This window comes from Antechinus flavipes, chromosome 4, assembly GCF_016432865.1.
Source record: "Antechinus flavipes isolate AdamAnt ecotype Samford, QLD, Australia chromosome 4, AdamAnt_v2, whole genome shotgun sequence".
Taxonomy (NCBI): Eukaryota; Metazoa; Chordata; class Mammalia; order Dasyuromorphia; family Dasyuridae; genus Antechinus; species Antechinus flavipes.
In genome coordinates this window covers 29,233,101-29,260,571 of record NC_067401.1, presented here as the reverse complement: position 1 = coordinate 29,260,571, position 27,471 = coordinate 29,233,101, and the positions used below count along the sequence as shown (strand labels likewise).

General features: G+C 53.1%; 1 protein-coding gene and 1 long non-coding RNA gene across 2 annotated transcripts; one reads left to right on the top strand and one right to left on the bottom strand.

Moving 5' to 3' along the window:
• ANKRD13B (ankyrin repeat domain 13B) lies at positions 1 to 27,471 on the top strand. Its single transcript, XM_051992251.1, has 15 exons — positions 1 to 465; positions 13,722 to 13,857; positions 14,156 to 14,280; positions 14,401 to 14,446; positions 15,500 to 15,643; positions 16,119 to 16,308; positions 16,402 to 16,468; positions 17,337 to 17,418; positions 21,514 to 21,578; positions 22,735 to 22,865; positions 23,040 to 23,197; positions 24,337 to 24,489; positions 24,755 to 24,915; positions 25,169 to 25,245; positions 25,738 to 27,471. Exons 1-15 carry the CDS (start codon positions 358 to 360, stop codon positions 25,955 to 25,957), a joined length of 1,863 nt encoding a protein of 620 aa, XP_051848211.1. The 5' UTR covers positions 1 to 357; the 3' UTR covers positions 25,958 to 27,471.
• On the bottom strand, positions 14,457 to 17,329 carry LOC127558888 (uncharacterized). Its single transcript, XR_007952993.1, has 3 exons — positions 16,611 to 17,329; positions 15,827 to 15,927; positions 14,457 to 15,121 (listed from the first exon to the last, which is right to left on the bottom strand). It is a non-coding gene; the product is annotated as an uncharacterized LOC127558888 (long non-coding RNA).

The following is a 27,471-nucleotide window of genomic DNA, read 5'->3' as shown; positions in this document are numbered from 1 at the left end:
TCTTCCTCCTCCTCTTCTTCCTCCTCATCATCTCCTCCTCATCTTCTCCTCCTCCTCCTCATCCCCTTTACCTCCTCCTCCTCCTCCTCCGTTCCTCCTCCTGTCCCCTCCTCTCGGGGACGCTGGGAACCCGCTCCCCCGCCCCCCGCATCGCCGCCGCCGTGCCCCCCTCCGCCCGCCTCCGCCGACGCTAGTTCGCCAGCCCGCCTGCCTCCCCAGGCACATGCCCGTGCAGCTGCCCGTCGCCGGGCTTCCAGAGCAGGCTCTGCCGCCGGCCCTGCACCCCCAGCTCCCCGTCCGTGTCCCCGTCCCCCCATCCCGGGCCGGGAGAGGCGGCCCCGGCATGCGGAGGGCACGATGATCGCCTCTGCCGCCAGGAAGGGGCCGGAGGGCAGATACCCGCTGCACTACCTGGTGTGGCACAACCGCTACCGAGAACTAGAGAGAGAAGTCCGCGGCGGCCAGGTGGGTGGGGGCCCTGACGAGGCACTGGGGGGGGGGGGTCTGCCGGGCAGGGCGGGAGGCGCCCAGCAGGTGCAAATGACGGGGAGGGCTGGGGGCTCCGGAGGGCCCCGGGGCTTCGGCCGGGCGGCCGCTTAGGAGGGCGCTGCCGTCGGGGGCGTCGCGGCTGCTCCCCTCACCCCCCACGTCCCGGGCAGCCACGCACAGGGGTGCGGTGCGGCGCGGCAGCAGCAGCGGAGCGGGGGAGCTCGGGTGTCGGTCTGTCGGTCCCGACCCTTCGCCTCCGGGGAAGTCCCCCTGCTTGGAAGAGAAAGGGCGACACACACACACACACACACAGACATACACACACACGCCCTGGCGACCGGTCTTTGTGCGCGGCTGGGGGCTTTTGTGTGGGCTTTTTAGGGGGAGGGGGCTGTCTAGGGAGCGGCCTTGGCCACGCTGCTGCGGCTGGAGAGGCGGCCGGAGAAGCCGGCGTATTTACACTGGAAAATACGGCCTTGGCCCCCACGTGGCCCGCGGGAGCTGCCCAAGGGTCCTTGCGCTGCAGGTGCCTTCTCCTTGGTCCTTTGGCCAGGACCCCTAGTCCTTACCCCGCCCGAGCCCCCTCCCCGATTATTTGCAGGTGTCTGGGTTCTGCCCTTCAAGTCATCAGCAGCCGGGGTTCTAGGCGCAGGATGCCCCTTTCCCATCACTTCCCACTAGGAGACTAGGTGGGTAACTCGGCAGGGCCAGGCTGAGGCTCACATGCACCTCATCCATCTCCTGAAACCTGGGTTCAATTAGAACAGAACTGGGGTGGCTGGAGCCCCCTCACCCCAAGCTGCAAGTTAACAAAGGTGTGTGTGGGGGGGCTGGGGCCTGACATCCCTTTCCCTTTCCAGCCGTCTGGTCCTTCTCCCGTCTTTGTCCCTTCCTTTTGATCACCTAACCCCCTCCCTCCGGGTTTCTCTCGTTGGGGCTGGGAGTGGTGGGATTTCTGCATCAGGGACCTCTCTGGGGTTTGTTTACTGAGATCCCAGAGAAGGCTGGAACAGCTGGGGCTCACCCAGTCACACCAGGAGGTTGGATAGCTGCTCTGGGTGTGGACAGGGTCAGGGGTCAGGGAAAGAGACTGGGCGGGGCTCCCTAGAGGTCCCCCTTGAGACCTCCGGAGCTCTATTGTGTTCCTTGCTTCTTGAGTTTTGGTGGGAGAGGAACACCAGGGGGTCTCCTCAGAGCCTGGATTCTTCTATCTTCACATATACATCTCAGAGGTTTCCCCGGGGGGTGGGGAGGACAGAGTCCTTTCTTGTGCTCCCCTAATGATGGTCTTAAGGACTCGGCTTCATTCAAGTGCTGAAGGGAAAGGGCAGGTCTGGCTCTCCCACTGTTAGACTGAGAACAGGGCCCGCAGGATGAGAAGACAGGTTTTTTAGGAAGAAATAACAGCTTTTAAGGCCCCTTCCAGCCCTAGATCTAACCCTATGAGCTTTAAAAATCTCCCTACACTTGCTCCTAGCTTTAAAAAAGGAGGGGGGGGGCACCAGAATACCAGACAGGGAGAACTCCCTGCCTCATTGGTCACTAGTGCCATCCTCTGCCAGGCAGCTGAGGCCATTCCCGGCTGGGTATATCCTCATTTCTGTCTTCCTCATTAAGGGCTCCCTTTTGTAGTTGTATCTCCCCCCCCCCCCCGTCCTCCACGGCCAGGGTTCTGGGCTTGGACACATGTTTGATCAGTGGTCCCTGGTAGGGAGCTGGGGAAGCGATCACTGCTTCCATCCCTCCCTTAGGGGCTCGTCAGTCTTGGGTTGGAGGTGGGTGCGCTTGACTTGGCCACCCCAAAGCTGGATGGCTTAGTCACCCTGTGGCAGTCACCAAGGGGCACCTAGAAGCAGGGCTCAGACTGTGCCCTTCCTGGGTCAACTTAGGGGACGAGGGGGGGATCAAGAGGAGGTCCCGGCGTTTCGGCTTCATCTGGGGTCTAGGTTGAGAGGAGTAGCAGAGGCCTGCCCTCCCTCCTTGCCTCCTCTGGTAGGAAAAACAAAGCTTTCTCCGGGGAAATGCCAGCTCATGAACTGCAGAACCCCAAGGGCCATGTCTAGGGAGGTTTCTTTAATGCTATAGGGGTGTGTGTGTGTGTGTGAGTGTGTGTGTGGTTGTCTGGGCAACAACAATCCCAGAATTGGGGTATTACCTAATAGTCCCCTGAAGGGAGAAAGGGGGAAGGTGATTCAAACCCTTCCTCGAACCCCAGCGGGGGCCTGTGCCCACCTCCTTGGAGAAGACAATCTGGATAAACAGACTCTACCCCGGTGAAAAGCCTGGAAATCACATCAGCAGAAATTCGAAAGGCGAGACCTTCGTAGTCTGGGGGGTGGAAGGCTGGGAGGCTGGGCCTGAGGAGACTGTTCTCTGCCCAACTACCCCCAGTGATAGGAGCGGAGGTGGGGGTGGGGGACACAGACTCTGGGAAGTTCTGGGATAATAGCAAAGCACTTCATATAGTTTGGGTCCTCACAACAACCCTGGGGGGTAGGTTTTATTCATGTTCCCACTTTACAGAGGAGGAAACTGAGGAATGTAGAAGTCATCCAGATAAAGTGACTTGCCCACGGTCAGTGTCTTTCTGTAGCCATCCCACAATTCCTTGCAGCTGCACTGACCATGGTCTTGCCCCCCTGAAGGCCTAAGGTGGGACTGCCGGAGCCCAGCTCCAGAGAAGCCCTTCTACCCCAAATGCTCTCTCCTGCCCACAGAAACAGTGGCTGACGGCCGTCTTGCCTTGGGTCGGAGGGAGCTGGCAGGGCGGGTGAGATCTGACTCTGAGAGAACAGGCCCCAAGCGGCCCTTCTCCCTAACTCTCTTCCCTTCTGTGGGGACTGCCCTCGGGAACAGTCCAGCTCTCCCTTTTGCTTGCTGAGCTGGTGTTTCCTTGAAATGGACACCGGCCCATGATCCAATTTCCAAGGCCAGAGAAATATAGGGCAGTGGCAGAGGTTACTCCTGGCCGGGAGCTTAACCCTCTCGGAGCTTCAGAGGAACCGGGGCCACGACAAGATGCTCGGCCTCTTTCGGGCCAGGGGCTTGCTGTGCATCCAGTGGGACCCCTCCCCTAAGCAGGCGAGGTGGGCCTTGGAAACCAGACAATGGGAACGTCTGAGAAATCTGGTAGAGTTCATTTAAGCCAGGCTACTTATTTCCAGGAAAGGAAACCGAGACGCAGAACAGTTAAGTTACTTACCCAAAGTCTCACAACTAGGGGCAGGGTTGGAATTCTGAGGTCAAAGCCAGGGTTTTCCCCCTCTTACCTGCCATCCCAAGGGTGTCCCCAGAGTGTGGAGATATCTAGAGAGGCTGTTGCTCCTCCAACATCCCTTTCTTGCCCAGGATGGATTTTGGGGGGTTCCTGGTGGTCTCTGGTGGGGATTGACAATTTCTCCATCCCAGGTTCAGAGCCCAGCCGCTGCCCCTGCCCCTCTGGGGACACTGAGCTACAGGGATTCCCCTTTCCAATTTGGCGGAACAGACACCTTCTTGACTCCAAGAAAATCCCAGTGGAGAGGGACAGCCTTCAGCCGGCCTGGCAGCTCCCTGGGGAAAGGGCAGGGAAGATGTGATGAGCTTTGGAGCAGAGAGGAAGGCTCCCTGAGCTCTGAGATACGGCTCGAGGGCTGGAAGGGAGAGAGAGGGAGAACATCCCCATCCGAGGGAGGCCTTCTGGCCCCCTCCACCTTCCCATTTCCCCCCCAGGAGCTGTCCAGCGCGCCTTGTTCCAGAGCATCACCAGGAACACAGGGTTTCGAGAACCAGGAAAGTCTTCAAAGTCAACTTCTTTATTCCACAGAGGGGGAAACCGAGGCACAGCAGGTCATGGGACAAGCCCAAAGTCCCACAGCCAGTAAGTGTTGGAGCCAGGATCCAAATCCAGCCCTGTGCTCTCTCTCCTATGCCTAAGTTAATGGGCTCCGGCTACGAGTGGGGTTCCAGGTTCTGGAAATCCTCCCAAAATGTTTGTTGATTGGATGCCTTGGCGTGTCCATCTCGCTGGCTGGCACCCGGCACCATGGCCGAGGCAAGGACGTCACTCCTGCCAAGCTGCCCAGAACCACAGGGCAGTGGTGGTGCCAGCTTCCCCAGGACTGGCACAACGGAGACTCCCATTAATCCAAAGGGCATCAAGTGTTTTCCTGGTTCTCGAAATCCTGTGTTCCTGGTGATGCTCTGGAACAAGGTGTGCTGGACAGCTCCTGGGGGGGAAATGGGAAGGTGGAGGGGGCCAGAAGGCCTCCCTCCGATGGGGATGTTCTCCCTCTCTCTCCCTTCCCCACTCCTTCCTTCCCTTCCCCTTTGCTCTCCCCCTCCTTCCCTCCTTCTCTCCCTTCTCTCCCTTTGCCCCTCCCTTTCCCTCTATTCCCTCCCCTCTCTCTCCCTTCCCCCCTCTTCATTCCCTCCCCCTTTGTCTTGGTTTTCTCTCTGTGTCTGTCTGTCTGTCTCTGTGTCTCTCCCTCCTAATTCTCTCCTTTCTCCTCTTGATTTCCATCTGTCTCTCTCCTGTTCTTCTCTCTCCTTTCTCTGTCCCTTCCCCTCACGCTTTCTCTCACCCTCTTTTTCTTTTCCTTTCTCTCTGCCTCCCACCTTCACCCCCCAATTCTGAGATGGAAGTGGGCTGAAGGGAGCTCGCCTAGGCACCCCCTGCCTAGGTGCCCCCCACCTTGCCTTGGTGCCCCCGCCTTGGTGCCCCCATCTTGGTGCCCCCCTTGGTGCCCCCTGCCTTGGTGCCCCCCTTGGTGCCCCATCTTGTGCTCCCCCCTTGGTGCCCCCACCTTGTGCTCCCTGCCTTGGTGCTCCCACCTTGTACTCCCCCTTGGTGCCCCTCCTTGTGCTCTCCCCTTGGTGCCCCCACCTTGTGCTCCCTGCCTTGGTGCTCCCACCTTGTACTCCCCCTTGGTGCCCCCACCTTGGTACCCTCCCTTAGTGCCCCTCCTTGGCGCCTCCCTCCTTGGCACCCCCCACCTTGGTGCCCCCACCTTGGCGCCCCCCACCTTGGTGCCCCCACCTTGGCGCCCCCCTCCTTGGCACCCCCCACCTTGGTGCCCCCACCTTGGCACCCCCCACCTTGGTGCCCCCACCTTGGCGCCCCCCACCTTGGTGCCCCCACCTTGGCGCCCCCCTCCTTGGCACCCCCACTTTGGTGCCCCCCTTGGTGCCCCCCTCCTTGGTGCTCCCTCCTTGGCACCCCCCACCTTGGTGCCCCCCCTGGCACCCCTCCCCTGACATAGATGCTCGGAACGCTCTCCCTTCTCCCTACCTTTGCTTCCTTAGAATCCTGAGTGGGACGCGCCGTCTCCCACTCAGAGCCTTTCCCAATCTCTCGCTGTTCTTTCTTCTCCCCCAGATTATCTTGTTGTCTTTACAGGTTACTCCCCGATTCCCCCCTTTCTCCCCGTAGAATGGAAACTCCTCAAGGACAGACAACAGTTTCTTCCTGTCTTTGCATCCCCCGGGCCCAGCCCCCTGTACGTGCTCAGCAGAAGCTGCAGGAATGGAGCTGTCAGGGAGGCGTCCTCCACCCCAGTTTCCCCTTATATTGATTAAACTTGAGAGAGTGCTGGCCTTGGAGTTAGGAAGACCTGAGTTCGAACGTCCCAATCCTGCCTAGCTGTGGGACCCTGGACAAGTCATTTGACCTCAGTTTCTGATCCGTAAAACGGTGATAATAACAGCACCCACTGCACGGTTGTCAGGGTAACATTATATGAAGCACTTTGCATCTTACCGTTTGGCCATCCTGGAGGCCGCTGGGCCTCTGGCTCAGTTGAGAAGGGATTTCCTTCCGGGGACCTCCAGCTGGGGGGGGGGGAGCTGCGTGAGCACATCCCCTTCCCACGTGCCCCCGAGACTCTTGGGTGGGCACATCCTGACCCAGCAGCCTTGGGCACGGAGCTGTCACCGCAGGTAGGAGGTCAGAGGGAGCCAGCCTCAAACCCCAAAAACCAAAAATCAATGTTCCCTTGAGGCCGGAAGGAGAGAGATCGACAGACCTAGATCTCAGCTAGAAAGGTCTGGGGGTGGGGCTTCTCCCCCCCCCCCCCAACTGGGACTTCCTCCCCCCTCCCCGCTCCCCAGCTCCCTGCTGCCTGTTGCCTTCCCTCTCACTTAAGAAATCCTCCTGGTCTTTATTCCGAGGGCTCCAGGGGGAACCTGCCTCGTTCCCTCCCTTCTAACAGAGGCCGCTATCAGGAGGGCCAGGCTGCGCCAAGGTGCCCCCGCCGTAACCCGGCAGGCTCCGAGGAGACGGGGCGGGTGCCGGGGAGGGGGCTCACCCAGGGGTCCCCCAGGATTCGGGGCAGACGTGCAGCTTGGAGAGAAGGCCTTGGGTTCTTAGGAACAACCCCCTTTGGCCATCAGGGAGAGCTTCCTGGCGCCGGCTGCTACCTTGGGGTCTTCTGCCCTGCCTTTGGGGCCCAATCACTTCCTTTCCTCACCTGGGTTATGAATATGCTGCACAGTCCTGCCTTAATCACTTACCACAAAGCCCTAGATTTGGAGACAGGTTCAAATCCCAATCACTTCCTCTTGTGCCTCAGTTTCCTCATCTGTAAAATGAGAGGATCAGAGATTCCAAGGGTGTCTTCAGTGGGAAGCTGTGTAGAAGGCTTACCATCTGTAAAACAGGGACACGTGCTGCTTAAAATGTCCTTCCTAAACCTTAAAATATTGTATAAATGTAAATATTATTCTGACCCCCTAGGGATTTTCTTGCTTAAATTAGGAGATGAGACCTGGGGTCCACCACCCGCTAATTAGCTGTAGCAGCACAATCAAGCCTTATGAGTCTTGTGCATACAGTAAGTGTTTAATAAATGTAGTTCGATAACTTTAATTGAGTGTCACGCTCTCATTTCCCCAGACCTCAGTTTCCTCCAAGGGAAATCAAAGCCCTAGAGAATGTTCTTGCAAATGGGACATTATTTTGGTTCTTCACCATGGGGGGAAGGGGAGGAGAAGCTCTAAGGGAAGAGTAAGGTTTCCTTCCCTGCCCCCATTTTCCCCCCTTCCTCCCGCAAAGTCTCTCAGTCCACAGGAACCTTGGGATCAGGGCCAGGCTGGTTGATCCCTCCCAAGGGACGCCAGAGACAGTTCTGGGTCAGCCCCACCCCACCCGGGATGGCTCGGAAAGAGCAGGCTCTATGGGTCCCGAGGCTCCCGGGGAGTGACGGGCCTGGGATCAGGGTCGGGGTTGGCTGGTTTTAGTCTCCGTTCGGCCCCGTCCCAGGCTATCACAGATAAAGCTGGAAGGGGCCTCGGAGGCCGTCTGGTCCGGCCAGACCCTTCTACTACTGAGGAAACTGATTTCAGGGAGGCAAAGGACCCATCCAGGGCCACACGGCCAGTACCGTCAGGGCACTGTGTGGTCTTGTGCCGTGTACAAGCACGGCCAGAGAAAGGCAGAGTCGGGGGGGGACCTGCCTCGTGTCTCGTCCAATGCCTTCATTTCTCGGAGGTTCAGGGAGAAAGGCGACTTGTCCAGCGGAATGACCCTGCTAGGCCCCGGGGCAGCCTCAAGGCTCCTGTTTCCTGTGTGGATAGGTACTCACACTCACACTCACACTCACACTCACACACAGACATTCACAAATGCACTCACACTCACACTCACATACACATACACTCATACTCACACACACACAGACATTCACAAATGCACTCACACTCACATACACACACACTCATACTCACACTCACACACAGACATTCACAAACGCACTCACACTCACACTCACATACACATACACTCATACTCACACACACACACACATTCACTCACACACACACACACACAAACACACAGTCACACACACAAACACACACACTCACATGCGCCACAAACTCTGGTACACACGTTCCCGTTTGCCGCTGCTGTTCCATGGAGTAGGGGGCACGTGTGTGCGTGTGGACATGCTGCTGTGTGTCTGAGACACTGGAGGAAATGAGTCTGCATGCACGCCGCACCGTACACCGGCGCCCATCCGTGGGGCTCACGTGCGTGCAGGGCCGCTGGGCGGGGGGCCACGCACCTGAGCAGCCCTCACAGCCAGGCTGCCACGTGTGTGCACATGGATGACAGCACATGGCCCTAAGCATGTGTGGCAGTGCCGTGGAAAAACCTTAGATTTGGGGCAGGTTCAATGTCAGTTACTTCCTCTGTGACTCTGGTGAATCATTTCCTTTTGTGCCTCAGTTTCCTCATCTGTAAAATGAGAGGATCAAAGATTTCGAAGGTGCCTTTAGCTTGGAGCCTTTGTAGAAGGCTTCATCACTTACCCTCTCTGAGAGCTAGGTTTTTCATCTGTAAAATGGGCACACATACTTCTTATAAATCACTTCCTTTTGTGCCTCAGTTTCCTCATCATAAAATGAGAGGATCAGAAATTCCAAGGGTGTCTTCAGCAAGAAGCTGTATAGAAGGCTTAATCACTTACCCTCTCTGAGAGCTAGGATTTTCATCTGTAAAATGGGCACACATACTTCTTCCTAAACCTGAAAGCATGGTATAAATGCTTATTTGTTACATGTTAATCATATATTATTATTATGACCATTGGTGAAATGTGTGCCCTCAGGCAGATCTCTGCAAGCACGTATATGTTCAGCCGTGTTTAGGCGTGTACGCACATGCCCGAACCTCGGTGGGGCAGGGACGTGGCCGGTGGACGGGTGCGTTGGGGCAGGTTACCCGGCTCCTGTGCCTGGGACGGGGGCGTGCCCTTGCAAGCTGCAGGAGCATTTAGATGCCCACCCGTGATGGAGCGTGCTGGTGCCCACAGGTGCCCACGTGCACAAAGCTGGGCTGGATGTGTATCCGTACGTGTGCATCACATGTGGGCGCTTCCTCTGTACGCTGGTGCATGAGCCGCACGTGTTTGTGTCTGTGGGAGGCGGACGGGGCAGGGCGGGGGGAGAAGGGAAAGCCCAGCCTGAACCAGATTAAACTGAAATTATGATTTGGAACTGATTTGGACTGATTTGTTTTCCAAATCCATACGTGGCCCACAGTGCTCCATTTCTATGTGAATCTGACTCCTGGTGGACCTGAAGTCAGGGAGTCCCAGATTCTAATCCTGCTTCAGACACTTCCCAGCTCGCCGACCTCAGACCAGTCCCTGAAGTTTCCCCTTCTGCAAAGTGAGCGGGTCGGACGTGAAGGCCGGAAGGGGCCCTCCCGTTCTAGGTCTGGTATCCGGAGCTGTGGATGTGGGCAGACTTAGCCTGGGTCTTGGGGAGGGGTTCTGCCCAGCGGGTTCAGCTCCCAGAATTCCCGCCTCCCCGAGGATGCTTTGGGAGCCGCTCCCCGCCGGGTCTCCCGCCCTGGCCCGGCTGCCGGGGCCCCATCCTGCCAGAAACCTTCATTCTGGCAGCTAAAGCCCCCTTGCTGCCTTTGTGGAAGTGTTTAATGAGCCTTCTCCCTGGACTCTGGGGGAGACGGCGTTTCCGCAGTCAGCCCTGTTCCTGTCCCCTCGGTCCTGATCAGGGTCTCCCGGAGCACCCCGGCCCCTTCACCTCTCGGAGTGGGGTCGGCCGGCAGGGCCGGGCAGCCACGTGTCCCTGTGCTCCCTCAGCTCAGCCCCCACAGCAAAAGGAGAGGAGCAGAAGGAGCGGAATGATGGCTTCCCTGCCCCGCTGGGTGGGGAGTGACTCCCGGGGGTCCGGGGGCCCTGGAGCAGGACCATCCTTCCTAACCAGACAGGGCAGAGCTCCGGGCCCTGGGCCACAGCTTGGATGGCTCCAGGGTGCTGGGGGAGAGAGGATTTTCTCTTGGGGCCGGCCTTTTCAAAAGTCAAAGGCAGCCAGGGTTTCCCTGGCCTCTGCTAGGGAGGCAGCCCATGGGGAGAGCAGTGCCAGGTGGCGTTCGCCCACGACGGGGCTCTCCCTGGGGCAGTGGTGAAGGGTCCTTTGGAGGCACTTTCTGGCACCTCTCAGGGGAGCCCAGCACCAGTCTCTGGCCCTCTCTGTAGCATCTGCCAGCTGCTGGCCGCCCCGGGAGGCAGCTGGAACACGGGAGACGCCGGGGTTGGGAGGAGGGCCCGTCGCCTCATCCCGACTGCCATGCTTTCCAGGACTTTGTTAGTGCCCTGCTGTGCCAGGACCAGAAAGGCCATGGGGGGTTGTGGGAATAATTGTGCATGGAACAGAGAGAGCCAGACGAGGAGGAGCAGTGGGTATCACTGGCATCTCCTGCCCTCTTCCCTCCCCCTTCCTCTCTCGAGTCCCTCAGCCTGGGCCAGCCTCGCCCCTTGTGCTCACCCTGCACCTGGGAAGCCCTTTGGTGTTCCCACGCCCTCAGGGTAAGATTCCTCCCTCCCTCCCTCCCCTTCTTGGTCCCCCGGACTTAGCCACGCTCCCTGGGCAAAGAATAGAGGCCTTCTTCCATTTTAAATGGGGGAGGAATTATTCCTTCCTCAGCCTCAGGAGGCCCTCATGAGGTGGGAGGAGGAGACAATAGAGAACACTGGAGAGCTTGGAACAAAATCCCGAGCATCTTCTGTCCTCGGCTGCCCCGGCCAGGCTTCCAGAGGGACCCGCGGGCCTGGCCGTGTCATGCCCCTGCCAGAGGAGTCCCACTGGCTTCAAATCCGAACCCCTGCGCCCTTTAAGGCCCTGCCCAGACAGGCTCCGGCCTGCACTTCTGGCTGGTTACATAATGCCCTTCATGACCTCCATGGTCCAGCTGAACTGGCCTGTTTGCCGTTCCCAGTGAAGGAGATTCTATCTCCCATCTCCGAGCATTTGTCCAGGTCGTTCCCTGGACTTGTTCTTCCTTCTCACCTCTACTTCTCGCTTCCCTAATCTCTTTCTACTGCCTCCTCCTGGGGGTGGGGGGGAGGGAGGGGGGTTTCTAACTATCCCGCCTCAATTATTTTGTATCTCTGTACATATCACAAACACTCAATAGAATGTAAGTTCCTTGGGGACAGGAACAATGTTTACTCTCATTACTGTTTTAAAAGTCACTGATGCCTTTTGTTTTTATATCAAATTCATTTTCAGAGACACCTCCGCTCAATAAGCTTTCCTGTGTAACAAAGATTAAAAAAAAGAAACATGTTTTTTTTTTTTTTTAATCCCTAATACTTGGCACATTGCATGTCATTTAGCCCCTCTCATTCTTAGTTTCTACATCTGCAAAATGGGGATAATAACAGTATTCTCCCTCCCCTCCACCAGCTGTTCCGAGGATCAGATGAGGCAAACCTTGGAGCCCTGTAGAATTCATAGCTGTTGTTATGAATAAACGGTCCCAGCAGCAGCTCCCATTCTGAGGGCTTTACTCAAGAAGTCTCCTCTCCTTTCCCCAGATGTGGGAGGGAAAAAGCCCCGTTATACAGTCAAGGGGAAGGGGAGAGACAGACAGGTAGATCAAATTAAATGTTTAGCATTTTAATTATTTCTCGAGGCATACAGTGGGTTTTTCTTGTTTATGGCTTTAAAAAGTAATTTGCTTATTTTTACTAGCATTTATTATCTCTCCCTCCCACAAAATAAAACCCTCATATATGATCCAGACAAACAGATCTTCATCTTGGCCACATCTAAAAAGGTCTGTCACTTTCTGCATTTTAAATTCCGCACCTCTGGCAGGAGATGGGCAGTCTGATTCACCTTGCCTTTTTTGCATTTAGGTTTGTCATTGCATCGATTGGAGTTTTAAAGTCTATCCATGTTGTTTTTCTGTCGTCGTTGTATAGATTATTCTCATTTGGCTCATTTCCTTCTGTATCATCATTTCCTTAGAAATTGACCATTTCATCATTTCTTATGATACAATAATATTCCATTTACATCCAGAAACTATAATCAGTTTAGTTGTTCCCCAAGAGATGGCACCTCCTTCATTTCTGAATTTAAAAAATTTTTTAAATTTAAAATGAATTAAAATTAAATGAATAAATTAATTTAATTAATTAAATTAAAAATTTTAAATTCAGTAAAAAGAACTGCTCCAAATATATTTGTAGTATGGGGCCTTTTCTTGCTTTTTTGTTCTCTTTGAGGGGATAAGTCTAAGAGGGAAATAACTGGGGCAGTCATAACTTCGAGGGCCTAGTTCCAAATTGCATTCCAGAATGGCCGGATCAATTCCCAGCTCTACTGGGATGCATTTATGTGCCTGTTTTCTCCTCGCCCTCCAACATTTGTCATTTTTCTTTCTTGTCCTCTTTGTCAACCCACTAGATGAGGGGTCCACATTCCATTTCTTAGAGATTCTTTGATTTGTATTTCTCTGATTATTAATCATTTGTAGCATTTTTTCATATGATTGTTGATAGCTTGGACTTTTTTCTTTGAAAACTGTCAGTTCATGTCCGTTGGCCATTTATCAATCAGGAAATGGCTCTTAGTCTTATACATTTGAATTGGTTTCTTATATATCTTGGATATAAGACTTTTATCAGAGAAATTGATGGGAAAGATCCCCCCCCCCCATTATGTCTCTCTTCTAATTTTATTTATTTTAAAGTATTTATTTATTAAAAAATAATCTTATTAAATATTATCATAAATAATATATATTCATGAAAAATAACTATATTCTCCCAAACAGAAACAATCTACTGATATAAATGGTGCTGTTTTACATAGTTTAAAAATTAAAAAATAAACATCCTAAAAGATGTTTATTAAGGAATCAAATTTCTTAATTTTCTTTTAAAATCTCTCTTCTAATTTAAACTGTATTAGGTTTGTTTATTCAAAAAATTTTGAATTTATATCACTGGAATCATCCATATTCTTTTCTGTGATCCTCTGTTATTTTCTGGTCTTGAACTCTTCCCCTAGCGATAGATCTGACAGGAAATGTCTTCCTCGCTTCTCTGATTTGCTAATGATATCACCATTTATTTCTAAGTCATGGGTCCATCCGGAGTTTATTTTGGTATATGGTGTGAGATTTCTGTCGGTCTATATCTAATTTATGCTCAACTGCTCTCAAGTTTTCTGAGTAATTCTTCAAAACACATAGATTTCTGCTGACCTATTTGTTCTTATAAATCTGTGAGATCGGCTTGGTGGGAATTATACCATTTTACAGATGAGGAAATCAAGGTCATCTGTGGAGAGGGGCTTGCTTCAGTTCTTACAAACTCAGGACTAGAATCCAAATACAGGGCCTGTTCCCTACGTGGAGGATCGCTGAGGATTGGACCTGCCTTGACTTGGGGATCGAGGTGAGTGGCCAGATGAGGAACTAAGGCCGTGTTTGTTCTCAGGCGGACATTGAGCAGCTGGACCCCCGCGGTCGCACACCCCTGCATCTGGCCACCACGCTGGGACACTTGGAGTGCGCCCGGGTGCTCCTGGCACACGGCGCAGACGTGGGCAGAGAGAACCGCAGTGGCTGGACAGGTGGGCTCCCTTCCTTCCCTCCTGCCTCCCGAGGATGGTGCCCCAGGGCACTGCCCTTTCTTAGCCTGGCTGTTCTGCCCCCACTTTCCAACCCAGACCCGATTCTGTTCCTTTCTGAGTTGGAGATGTCCTAGTGTGGTAGGAAGATTTGTGGACCTCGTCTGCAAAATGATGCTTGGGGTCCGGTTTGGGGGTTCCATAGACAGCTTCTGAAGTCTTTTTGGCTCTAGACTTAGGATGCTTGGGGTCCTGGAGTTCAAACTGCCTTCCAGTGACCCCACGCTTGTCCTTGTCCCAGTGCTCCAGGAAGCCGTGAGCACCCGTGACCTAGAACTGGTACAACTCGTGTTACGGTACCGGGACTACCAGCGGGCCGTGAAGAGGCTGGCAGGTGTTCCTGTGCTCTTGGAGAAACTCCGCAAGGTAACCCCGCTTTCTAGCCAGCCTTGCTTGCCCTCACCTTCCCTTCTCCCTCTTGCCCTTCCTACCCCCGAGTCCTGCCTAAACAAACCCAGCTATTTCTTCCTCTCTTCTCTGGCCCAGGCCCAGGATTTCTACGTAGAAATGAAATGGGAATTCACCAGTTGGGGTGAGTCACAGAGTCCAGGGCTTGGGGGGAGACCCTAGCACGTTGCCTGCTCTTGATTCTTGTCCATTAGGGACAGACGAATGTCCCGAGGCCTTTCTCTGGGCTCCTGGCTGCTGGGGTATTCGACCATAGGATTCTGGAGGCAGGGAACATCAGAGTAAAGGGGCCCTTCAGACTCATTCAGAGCTTGAGGGGAGTAAAATCACCAGAGGGCAGAAACAACCAGCCTGGATCTAGAGAAGCACCAGGGCATGAGCTCACACCCAGGTCTCACCTCCAAGTTCATCATTCATTCATAAAACCGCAGATCAAGAGCCGTCCAGTCCAATCCCCTTATTTTATTTTATTCCTCTCCTTTTTTTTTTTTCAATTAACAAGCATAAATTTTTCTCTCTGCTCCTTCCCCAAAGGAAGGAAGATACTAGCAGTGTGAGAGATGCCCTGATGTAGGTACGGAAGGTGCTTAATAAACTTTTGTTGAATGACTAAATGAGTGTCTAAATAACAAACCCTCATTAATTCATGAAACTGAAAAAAGAACAAAACCTTTGTAACAGATATACATAGTCAAGAAAAATCAATTCCTACTTTGTCCATGTCCAGAGACTTCTGGGTCCCTTTGCTTCTTGTGTCTACCGCCTCTCCATCACACAAGATGAAAGCCCCCTGTTTTAACTGACACCCAAAGAGAACAAGTCCAAGGTCACAGGATGGCAGATTTGGCTTCTAGTTTTTGAACCCAGATCCTCAGCCTCTAATACTCTCCCTTCTGTAGCATTTTCCATGAGTTACAATCTGGTTGGGAAGGCAGTGGGAGGTGTATTTGGGGGATGTTCTTTCAGCAGCTGCTTAACCTCTTTCTAATACTTCATTGCCCACACACTTTGGCTCGGGATAAATGGATCGGGTTGTGTGGGAGGTGTTCACAGGAGCGGGGGTCTGCCTCCCACTGACTTCTGGGAAGAGCCCCCCCACCCCCTACCCCCTGTGCTGAGGAACACTTGGAGGAGAGAGGGGGAACATTTGCTTCAGGCACCGACCTCCTCTCCACAGTGCCCCTGGTTTCTAAGATCTGCCCCAGCGACACCTACAAGGTCTGGAAGAGCGGGCAGAATCTGCGAGTGGATACCACGCTTCTGGGTTTTGACCATATGACGTGGCAGCGGGGAAACCGTAGCTTCGTCTTCAGGGGTCAAGGTCAGTCCTAGGACTGGATGGGAGGTGGAGGGGGATGGGCCAGGAAGGAGCTGAGATCAGAGTTGTGTCCCAGAATAGTCAGCACTTTGCATGGGTGTGGGTTTTGGCACACAGTAGGTGCTTATTAGTAAGTGTTTATTGACTAAATGTCCCAAGTATGCAACCCATCCCCAGAACACTTACCAATAGAATGTAAATTCCTCCAGGGCAAACGGACTCATTTTTGCCTGGTTCTCCAGCTTCTAACAGTGTCTGGTACATAGTAGGTGCTTAATAGATGCTCACTGAAGGAAATTAATTTTTAATAAATGAGTGTTAGCTGGGAGGGAGAGAATGGCATAATAATGGGGTGTGGTCCGTGTCCTCCCCTGCATCCCAAAGGATTAGGAGAAGGGAATGGGGAAGGGGAAGAATCCCAGGATTCTTGTCGTCCCCTCCGCGATCTAGTATTTTCCCATCCCCTCCCCTGGGGCAGACACAAGCGCAGTGGTGATGGAGATCGACCATGACCGGCGAGTGGTCTACACGGAGACCCTGGCGCTGGCTGCCCACGACCGGGACGTGCTGCTGGCCGCTGTCCAGCCCACGGAAGAGCAGGTGCTCAGCCGCCTCACTGCGCCCGTTGTCACCACTCAGCTGGACACCAAGAACATCTCCTTTGAGAGGTGGGGGAGGGCAGGGTGGGGATGGGGAGAGGCTTCTCGGGTCCCCGGGCTCAGGGGGTGCTAGCCAGACTCTGTAACCCTCTCCTTCTTCAGGAATAAGACGGGAATCTTGGGCTGGCGCAGTGAGAAGACCGAAATGGTGAACGGCTATGAAGCTAAGGTGAGGGACTGGGCACAGAAGGGGCCCCTGGGACTGTCTCAGGAGGGACAAGAGAGGGACTTCCTGGAGGACAGAGACTGCCTTTTGCTTCTTATTGTATCCCTCATGCTTAAAACGTGGTAGGTGTTTAATAAGTGTTTACTGAGTTGAATGAAGGAAAGCAGGGAGCTCTTCTGATCCAATGGCAAAGGCACTAGGCGGGTGTCGGGGACCAGGGTTCCTCTTCCTCGGTCTCTGCGAGAACTTGAGCAAATCACCAAATCACCGTCCCATTCTCAGATCTGTAAAGTGGGGATAATGGCTCATGGAATAGATTTTAGAACAGGAACCTTCATGAATACCTGGTCTAACTCTCTCAGTTTACAGAAGGGAACCTGAATCTCAGAGAAGAGCAGAGCTTTTTCCAGGCAGAAAGGTAGGGAGTGATGTAGCTCGCTCCCTTAGACTGTTTCCTCTGCCCACCTTGCTGCTCCTGTGCCCACACATGGTTGGGTTCATTATTTAGACATTCATTTATTCATTAGACAAAATGAAGCATCAACCATGTTTATACCAGGGAGTTTCCCACATTGATGAAATTACAGTGTAAAGACAAACAAGAAGAGGGCCCTGCCTTCCAGGAATTTAGAGTCTAATCGAAGTTACTGCTGACTGATGAAGGCAGGGGACTGGCCCATATGACCTCTCCAGGTCTATAATAAGTTCACTTATTTCCTCTCTTTCAGCAAGTAGGTGGAAAACTCAACAGTGAGAAAATAGGTGGGGAGAAGTGGGTGAAAAGCCCACTCTGTGGGTGAGTAAGTGGGTGGGGAGAGGAATCAGAGAAGGGGAGAACCTGCTTCTGAACCATCATTCTGACCTCTTCCAGGTGTATGGGGCATCCAACGTGGAGCTCATCACCCGAACCCGGACAGAGCATTTATCGGAACAGCACAAAGGCAAGATCAAAGGTAATGGTGGGAAGACTAGGTGGGCCTGGGTGAAGTGGGCAGGAGCTCCACTGCTCCCTCTGGTGGTATCTTCTAGCATCCCAGCGAGGGCTTACTATGGTCCAGTAGAAAGGGTCCTGAGTGAGGGAGTCAGGAGACATTGGATCCAGCCTCAACCTTGCCACTACTAATTAAATGACCTCACTCTTCTGAGCCTCAGTTAGCCTGTCTGATTCAGGGGATATAATAGCGAGACATCCTAGTATGGTCAACCAGTCAACAAGCATTTATTATGTGCTTCCTGTGTGCCAGGCGAAGCACTGGGGATACAAAGAAAGGGAAGAAAATAGTTTCTGCCTCAAGGAGCTTATAGTCTAATGGGGAAGATGACTTGTAAATCTCTGAGTATATACAAGGCACAACAAAAGAAACAGGAGGTAATTGAGAGGAGCAGCCCTAGCTGGGGCAGGGAGAGTGTCATTCAAAAAGGAAGATGGCATTTGAGCTGACCCTTAAAGAAAAAAAGGATACCCCAGAGTGCTGGACTGGAGTCCAAAGGCTTACATTTCCATCCTGGCTCTATCACGTAGTAGCTGTTTAAGTCTAGACAAATCTTTTCAATTCTGGGTGTCAGTTTGCTGCCTCATCTGTAAAATGGGTATAATGCTATGCATACTACCTTCAAACTAGGACATTGTCAAGGATTAAAGGTGACAATGTGTATAAAATGCTTTGGAACCTTAAAGCACGAAAGGGATATCTTTTTTTTTTATTTCTTCCATGAAAATCCCCTTTATTATCATAGCTCTAAAGCAAGTAATCTTGGTCTTTGAATTCATTAAATTTTTTTTCTTGCTAACTATAATCTGATAGAATTGATTTTCTTTGTAATCCTATGTATTTTATTTTATTTTTTGCATTAAAAAAACCTATTTTGAGTTTTGCTAGACTGCCAGTGGGGTAGGTGACACAATAAAAGATTAATAATTCCTGATCTAGAATGTTATGCCACTGGAGGGCAAGCTTGGTTAGGTCCTTGCAGTTTGGAATGGCTTCCAGTGATTCCTTGCCATGGCCAGGATTGTGTGCCCATAGTCAAGAATCAGCCCCTCCAAGGCTGGAGGGATTCCGCAGCAGCCTGGCTTCAGTCTGCTCTCAGAGACCAGCCATTCAAGTCACAGAAGGTTTTGGCTGGAGGGGGATCTGGATCGCCCTGGACTCTTCCCTCCCTGCTGAATGACTCCCATGCTCCAGTACTTGAGCTATAGCTGAAATTTTAAAGCTTAATGTTGAGTTTTACAATTTGCTTTCCATTGTCCTTATGCCTCAATGGAGCCGCATCGGTGTGGTCAGGATCAGATACTTTCATAGCATCATAGAACGAGAACTGGAAGGGACCTTAACGGGCACTGACTTCAAGCCTTTTATTTTATGTATGAGACCCAGAGAAATAGAATAGGATCATAAATTCTGAGGTAGAAGGGATACTGGAGTCCAACCATTTCATTTTTAAAAATCTTTTTTTTTTTTTAAAGTCTTCTTTGGTGTCTTTTTTTAAGACTACCAATTTTTTTTCCCTCATTGTCCCTTCCCCTTCTCCTTCCAGAATACCATCCCACACTACAAATAATATTTTTTAACGAAGAAAAAGAAGGAAAAATTAGCACAACTTATTGATACAATGGAAAAGTTTGAAAATATGTGCAGAATATAATATTTGTGCACTTTTGCAATTAATTGGGTAAGGTAAGAATTTCATCTCATAGAAGATTCAATTCAGAAGAGTTCTTCTCACAAGCCTATCATTTTATAGATAAACAGGCTGAAGCCTGGAGGAGTGAAGTACCTTACCTAAGGTTAGTCCAGATCGTAAGTGGCAGAGCGCAGGATTCAAATTTCTGGATGGCAGAGTGGGAAATGATAATATCAGTCACTTGACATACATAACATGACATACATGGAGCCATTATATGGATCCATCAAAAAAAAAAAACCCATACCAAAAACATTCCACAGCCTCTTTGTCACCCAGAAATGTTCTCCAATGATATTGAAGGATCCCTGGAGTGAATGAGTATTTAAAAAATAGTGATTCAAACTTTTAGCCTTTAATAAAGGTCAAACTAGAAGCAGTGAATGAAGGTGATAACTATAAAGATCTAAACATTTTATCTTTCTTGTCTTCAGCTTCCTTAGCTGTAAAGTGAGGGGAATGAACAAGGACTTTCAAGGTCTCTTTTAGCTCCATATTCATGAGCCTATGATTCTAACTCACTTCAATTTCTCTAGACCTCAGATTCCACATCTATGAGGGACAAGATGTCTTTTAAGCCTCCTTCCAGTTCTCAAGCTATGATTTGCATTATCCTGAATCAGAAGTACATTAGGAAAAACAACTTTAGAGCAATGAACACTTTTTGCAATATAAGTCAGTGCACATTTTTAGAACAGTAAAGTGCACAACAGATTTAAAAATGATCTGGAAAAAAAAAAACCTGTATTGTGTTAATGAAACACAGTGCTTACCACCCTAAGGTAGTCAGAGAAAGATGAAGCCGTCTTTGTCAAAAAAGAGGAGGAGGTTTGAGAAAAGTTCTCATGTTGAATCCTCATCTAGTTAAAAACTTAAAGAAATACTTCTGGAAGGTGCCCATTACTGGGTTACCTTTGGGTAGAATTTACAATGGCTAAGATCTAATTGTGGAACGAAAAGACGTTCCATGAGTGTCAACCACAGAAATTCAATCAAAAATATTATCTCAAATGAATAAGTGGCTAAGTCCTATGGATTTTTTTCCCCTCAGCAATAGAATTTATAATGTTTCTATGGGACTTGGGCATTACCACCAAAAATTACAGAAAGGTCACCCCAAATCAGCTCAACCACATGGAGAGATGCAGATTTTCCAAGGAAATGGTGCATTCTGAATACTTAAATACTATCAAGTCATAAGAATTATATGCCCGAAGCTCTCTGGTGTGTAATCTTATATACAAAGATAAAATCATTGCCTATCATCATCTAGATACAGTACTGATTCATAAAATTAAAAATTTTTTAATATTTTTAGTATTTTTAGTAGCCATCACCTCACTGAATACTTGTCACCTTCAAATTACATGGAGTGAAAATCTTCAAAATAGAGAGACCTGATAAAAGTGGGCAAAAGTATGTGGAAACAAAGTACACATCATCCCTAGCCTATATAGCATTGGACTTGTCTTTTGGAGAGTCGGTGAACTGAGGGAAAATGAAGAAAGAAAAGAAACAGTTATTAAGTGACTGCTGTGTGCCAGGCACTGTACAACTATTACCTTATTTGATACTCAAAACAATTCTGAGAAGAAGCTGAGAAATAAAAAGGTTTAATGACTTCCTAATATTTTTCTTTGGTTATAAAGAATGTTCGTTTTATTCGCCTGCCCAATAGACTGACAAACAGGAAAGAAAAGAAAAATGGCAAGAGCCATTGCTTTCTGAAGTCTCATCAAATAAAAGGTGAGAAGAACAAAAGATGCCGTGTACATAGCACTTTAAGATCTGCGAAGTATTTTCCATGTTATCTCATTTGATCCTCATAATAACCCTGTGATGCAGATTGTTATTATCCCTGTCTTACAGATGAGAAAGCCGAGGCCCTTGCCTAATTGATTTATCCAGGGTCACGCAGTTAGTACATGTCTGAGGCAGGATTTTTGACTCTTGTGTCCAGCATTCTGTCTATTATACCATGTAACCCCAAGATAAATACATTATACCCATCAGTTATTAATTTCCCTGTTTAGGACCAACAATCATTAAAAATCATGATGGTAGTTTTTTGTTTCTCTTAATGCTGGGGAGGTGGAAGGTGGTTGTTTTCAGCTCTCCTCTGGCCCTTTGGCAGCCCAAGGGCACCCTGCTCAGCTCCTAGGCAGCCTTGCCCAACATGGAATAGAGCCATAGAATAGCAGAACTGAGATGGACCTTGGCAGCCCTTCTGCTTTCTGCCTCAGGCGTAATTCTGGTCCTGGTCTCTGCTTTCCTGCCATGGACCTTGCAGGGCCCGAGTGCCAAAGGGAACAGGTAGGAACAGGTGGTACCTGCCTATATGATGAGACCTCTGTCTCTTGCAGGGAGCAAGACCCCACTGCAGTCCTTCCTGGGCATCGCTGAGCAGCACGGGGGGCCCAATAATGGGGTGAGTGCCATATTGGGGAGGGGCATGCCTGGAAGGGACCATATGAGTGAGGGGACAGGGAAGAAGGGAAGTATTGGGCAAACTGTTCTAGGCCATCTCTCCTCCCCCGCCCTCCATAGCCTGTTGAGATCCTACTCTTTCCTTCCCCTCAACTCTAGAGTTCCTGGATACCTACAGGCTATGTCATCCTGACAGGGGCCTGGAGAGCAGGAGAGAGCAGAGCCTTATTTTGCCTTTCTTTGCATCCTGGCACTGAGCAGAGTGCCTGGTACATGGCAAGAGCTTGATAAATACTTGTTGATTGATTGAGTGGACACTGGGTGAGGATGAGGCTGAGGGGAGATCTAGCCCCTGAATGTACTTAGACCCAGCTTGGGGATCACAGTGGGGGGAGGTGAGATTTTTGTCTGATGAACCAACTCCTCCTCCGTGGAGCCAGCAAACTGATATTCCTAAAATAGGTCAGACCCTGCCAGCCCTTTGCTTAGGAGACATGAATGGCTCTCTTTTACCTCTAGGATAGAATACCAGCTGCTGTGGCTTTTAATGCCTTCCACAACCCGGCAGCTTTATACCTCTTCACCTTCGGCACCCATGCTCTGCCTGATATAGGCTGGTCCTTCTCCATCACCTTCCATCCCCCCACTTCTGTTTCTTTGTATAGGCTGTGCCCTACGCTTGGCCTAAACTCCCCCTCATGGATCCCCCAATTCCCTTCAAACTCAGTCTCAACTTCTAGCAGAAACCGTTCCCAATTTCCCTGGTTGTTGGCGCCATCCCCACAAAGTGCCGTATTTATTTTGTGCTTGTTTCTCTGTTCTTCCATCTTCTACCCCTGTGCTCTTCCCCCCTCACACACTCCTTGAGGGTCGGGGCTATTTCATTGTGGTCATCTCATACCTGGAACTAAGAATGGTGTCTAGAAATGGAGGGAGCACTGACTCTGGAATCAAAGAATCGAGTTCAAATTCTGCCTTTGAGATTTTCTATACATGTGGCCCTGGGGAAGTCAGATCAAATCTCTGGGCCTCTGTTTCCTCCTCAGTAAAATGAGGAGGCTGGACTAGATGGTCTGAGACGTTCTAGCCCCAAGATCCCGAGCTCCTGTGTATGTGCTGTGTGAATGGGAATGAGTGGAACTGATTTCCCCGCACAGACCCTGATCACTCAGACGTTGAGCCACACTAACCCCACCGCCATCACTGCAGAGGAATATTTCAACCCCAGCTTTGAGCTCGGTAACCGGGACATGGGGCGGCCCATGGAGCTCACCACCAAGACCCAGAAGTGAGGATACCTTGATTCCTAAGTCTTTAAGCAGGGCAGGAGACCCTGGGGCAAGGGAGGGAGGCTCACAGGGATGAGAGAATGGGGAAGGGGGAGGATAAGTGGAGGAGGGGGTGAGCCCTCCTTCCCTAAGATCTTTATCCCCCACCTCACCTTGGGGGTCTGACATCCTAGGTTCAAAGCCAAGCTATGGCTATGTGAGGAGCATCCATTGTCCCTGTGTGAGCAGGTGGCTCCTATCATTGACCTCATGGCCATCAGCAATGCCCTTTTTGCCAAGCTCCGAGACTTCATCACCTTGCGCCTGCCTCCTGGTTTTCCTGTTAAGATTGGTGAGTGTGCCTCCCCTCTCTCCCTGCCAATCTGTCCATTCAAGTCTATCCTCTTGCCCTAGCCTGAGATCAAGGGGTTATGGGGAGGGAGGAGCACAAAAGGTCCATTCCCACACCTTGGTGCGTCTGAATGTGGCTTCCTCTCTCTGTCTGTCTCCCTGTGTCTATATCTGTCTTTCACTTTCCCTCACTCCCCCCATTTCTCCCTTTTGTCTTCCCTCCTCTCTTTCTCTCCATTTGACTGTCTCTCTCCCTTCCTTCATTTGTCCCCTTCTCCCCTCTTTCCTCTCTTCCTCTTTCTGTCTCTCTCCTCCTTCCTCCTATTTTTCTATCTCCCCTTTTCTTTATCTATCCATCTGTCTCCTTTCCTTCCCCAATTTATCTCCCCTTTTTTCTTATCTCTTCCTTTCTCTCTTTATTTCTCTCCATTTGTTTTTCTTCCTCTCCCTTTTTTCTATCTTCCTCTTTTCTCTTCTTTCTTCTTCTCTCTTCTGTCTGTCTCCATCTGTCTCTCCTCTTTCCAACCTTTCTTCTTTGTCATGATCATTCTCTTCCTCCTTTTCTCCTTTCACTTCCTGTTTCTTCTTCCTTTTCCTTTCTTCTTTTCCTTCTCCTCTTCCACTTTCTCACTCTCTTCTTCCTTTTGTACCTCCTCCTGTTCCTTTCCCTCCTCCTTTTCTTCTTCCTCCTCCGCCTCTCTTCCTCCTCCTCCCCTTCCTCCTATTCTTCTCCCCCCTCTTCCTCCTCCTTTTCCCCTCTCCACATCCTCTTTCTCCTCCTTTGTCCTCCTCCTCCTTCTTCCATTTCCTCTCTCACGTTAGGCAAGTTCCTTCTGTTCTCAGGGCCTCAGTTTTCTCCTCTACAATGGGTTTGTAGATAGCTTCCCAGATCCCTTCTGGCTTCCGTTATGAACCAGCTGCCTCAGAGGCCTAGGCCAGTGGAAGCTCCTGGAGGGAGGGGCTGTTGGCCGCTTTGCCTTGGCCTCCTGCCTCCCAGACACAACGGCCGGCACAGAGCAGGGACTCTGGAAGTGCCCCTTTCTGCGCAGTGCCCGGCTGTGGACGGCGCGGTCGGCTCCGGGCTCCTGCGGGGGGGAGGCCATTCTCAGCAGTCTTTCCCCTTCCCTTCCCATCTCCCAGAAATCCCCATCTTCCACATCCTCAATGCCCGGATAACCTTCGGAAACCTCAATGGTTGTGACGAGCCTGTGACCTCCGTCCGAGGCAGCCCCAGCAGCGAAGCCCCGTCCCCCAGCAGTGACAACTCCAGCATCAGCAGCTCCAGCTCCATGAGTGAGAGCCTTCTCCTCTTCCTCCCGACCCCGCCCTGTGCCCCCCCCCCCCCCCGCAGCGGGTTAGGGAGCCCTGGAGGTCTCGCTGCGGGGCTTCCCAAAGTGGTGGATCCGGGGAGCGCGGGGAGGCTTGGAATTGGGTCCAGAGGCTGATTCTGAGGGGATTGTTCTCCTCCCTCCCTGGGTCTTTTTCCTCTTCCACAAAATGAGGGGTTGGGAGCCTTGGGAATCCTTCTCCGCTCACGCTGTACCCCCCCCCCCCCCAGCGTCGTGCCGGGGCTGCGAGATAGCGCCTTCGCTGTTCGAGGCGCCCCGGGGCTACAGCGTCCTCGGCAGCCAGAGGGAGCCGGGCCGCGAGGAAGAGGATGACTTGCTGCAGTTCGCCATCCAGCAGAGCCTGCTCGAGGCGGGCAGTGAGTATGACCAGGTGCGCCCCGCCGCAGCGCCCCCTTCTGGCTCAGTCTCATCTCGCGCCTGGGGCGGAGGCAGGGCACCTGCGGGGCCGCACCCTCCGTCAGCCGAGATCCGGACCGAGGGGGTCGCTTCCATACCCCTTGCGCCCCCCCCATCTCCCAGGGGAAAGCCCGTAGGCCTTATGCTGGGGTCGGGAAAGGAGCAGTGGCTTTTGGGGGCGAGTGACTGCAGGGTCAGGTTAACATGCCCGGTGCCCCCTCTCCCAGGTCACCATCTGGGAGGCGCTGACCAATAGCAAGCCTGGCACCCACCCCATGTCCCAGGAAGGCCGAAGGCCAGACAGGTCAGTGACAGAGGGACAGAGGGCACCAGGTGGGGCCGAGCGGGCGGCCCGAGGCAGGGAGAGGGATTGGGGATTTGCTCCCGGACCCGGGGGCCCTGCACAGGGAGCAGGGCAGGGGACTCGCGCCCAGGGCCCGCCCTCCCCATGCCCGAGGCAGGCTGCGCTCCATTGAAGCCCAGGTGCTGGGGGCAGAGGGTCCCCTTCCCAAGGCTTTTGGTGGAAATACCTCTTTCAGGTGGGGGCAGCCTCTCAGCAGCAAGCCTGGCCAAAGGCCAGAATGCCCCGGGGCCAGTCTGGGGCGCCAGGGAGCGTTCAGACTGGCCGCCCCGAGGTCTGGTCTCGCGCTACCTCTAAACCACCCCCGGGAACTTCAGGGGTGAGGGACACGTGATCCTCGCGCTCCTTGTTAACCCCCCCCTTGGAAAGGTCAGGGTCAGTCATGCCCCCCCCTCCGCTCTCTCGGAAAGTGTCACCCTTCTCCTCTCCCCGCAGGCCCCCCCAGCACACCCCCCAGCGGCAGCCCGGCCCCCCGGCCCCCCCGGCCTCCGCCCCCAGCCCCGGCCGCCCCGGCCACGCCTTCCCTAGCTACGCCGAGCAGCTTCGCCTGGCCATGGAGCTGTCCGCCCAGGAACAGGAGGAGGCCGAGCGGCGGGAGCGCCAGGAGGAGGAGGAGTTCAAGAGAATCCTGCAGCTGTCGCTGACCGAGCAGTAGCCCCCGTGGCCCCCTCCCCCCACTCCCCAGGCAGGGACCTCCGCCTCCGGCCTCACGGGGACCGCTCCCCAGGGTGCTAGGGCTGGGCCGAGCCCTCCCCACGCGCCTGGTGGGGGCGGGGCCGGGGCGTGACTGAAGGGGAGGGGAGGGCCGTTCCCCCACCGGACCCCTGCCCCAGCCCCACACTCAGATTGAGCCCCTGGGAGGAGGGGGCACGGGAGGGGGTTAGAACCGAGCCTCTGGTAGGGACGCATGAGCTTCGGGGGCACAGGCTGGGGACCATGGACAGAGCAGGGGGGACAAGGTTCCGGGGCGGGGCCGGAGGGCGGCGCTGGGGGCGGGGAGAAGGGCCGCGCGGGCGAGAGGGCACGTGGGCTGGGCTGGCTCTCACCCGTGGGTCGGTGGCTGTGCCCTGCGCTGCCCGGCCCATAGCCGCAGACCCCCACCCCCGGCCCCTTCCTCCGTGGGCAGGGCGAGCCTTTCCTCCTCCCACTCCCACTCATGATTCCCAGAGCAGTGCTAGAGGGGCGGCTGGTGCTCGGACCCCGGATAGGCGGAGGGCTGGCCGAGCCCTGGCCCCTTTGCCCCAACACCGACCCCCCTGCCTGCTTACTCTGCCCGGGGGAAACCTTCTCAGACCCCTGCCCACATCCGGCCCATGCTCCTTGGGGGGAGGGGAGCTCAGCTCCACCCCGTGTGCTCTGCCCCAACACAAACCAGCACCTCGGAGGGGCCTGGCCCCCCTCGACCCCTCCCTGAGTCAAGTGCACTTAGCTGGGCCTGGGCGCCTCGGGCGCTGCAGCCAGCTCCCCCTTCCCCGCCCCTCCCGGTTCTCAGGGTGGCCCTGACCTCTCCCAGGTGGGGGGCACGACACCGGAACCCAAGCCTGGGAGCCAGTGCGCACCTCCCGCGGGCTGCAAGAGCAGGGAGGAGGGCAAAGCGTCACCCCCCCACCGTACATGGTGCCCCCTCCTCAGTGCCAGGGAGGGCCCAGGCTGCCTTCCGGTGTTCTCCGAGGATGGGTGGAGGGGGCATATGGGCACAGGCACTCCAGAAGGTTGAGATGGTAGTGGTGGAGGTGTGGTGTGTGAGGGGGTCACACCCGGCCCTCCTGATGCCCCCTGGCACCACATGCCCTCTCCCCAGCCCCTACCCCACCAGCTGCTGCTATCCCATCCCACCCCTGCTGAGGGTGCAACCACAGAAACCTTCCACCCAATGGTGCTAACTCCTCCCTGCTCTCCCCTTCCCCACCCAGCCCCGAGAAGCACAGACCCCCGGGCAAGGGTCCCGATGCACACAACACCCCTCTCCCCCACCCCAAAGGACTGGCTCACACTGTGAGAAGGGCCTGCCCAGCCGGACAACACTGAGCGCACGCACACAGACAAAAGCAACAAGACTGAACCCCCTGTCCCACCCGCCTCTCCCCTCATTCCCCACCCTGGGCCAGGGACACTCCAGCAGAAGAGACACAAATAAAACAAAACAACAAAAAGGCTTTAAAACTGGAA

Excerpts from the sequence above, each read along its gene's own strand:
- ANKRD13B (XM_051992251.1), top strand. The coding sequence starts at position 358 with ATGATCGCCTCTGCCGCCAGGAAGGGGCCGGAGGGCAGATACCCGCTG. Across the intron at positions 16,469-17,336 it reads TGAACGGCTATGAAGCTAAG|GTGTATGGGGCATCCAACGT; the intron begins GTGAGGGACTGG and ends GACCTCTTCCAG. Across the intron at positions 24,490-24,754 it reads CAGCAGCTCCAGCTCCATGA|CGTCGTGCCGGGGCTGCGAG; the intron begins GTGAGAGCCTTC and ends CCCCCCCCCCAG.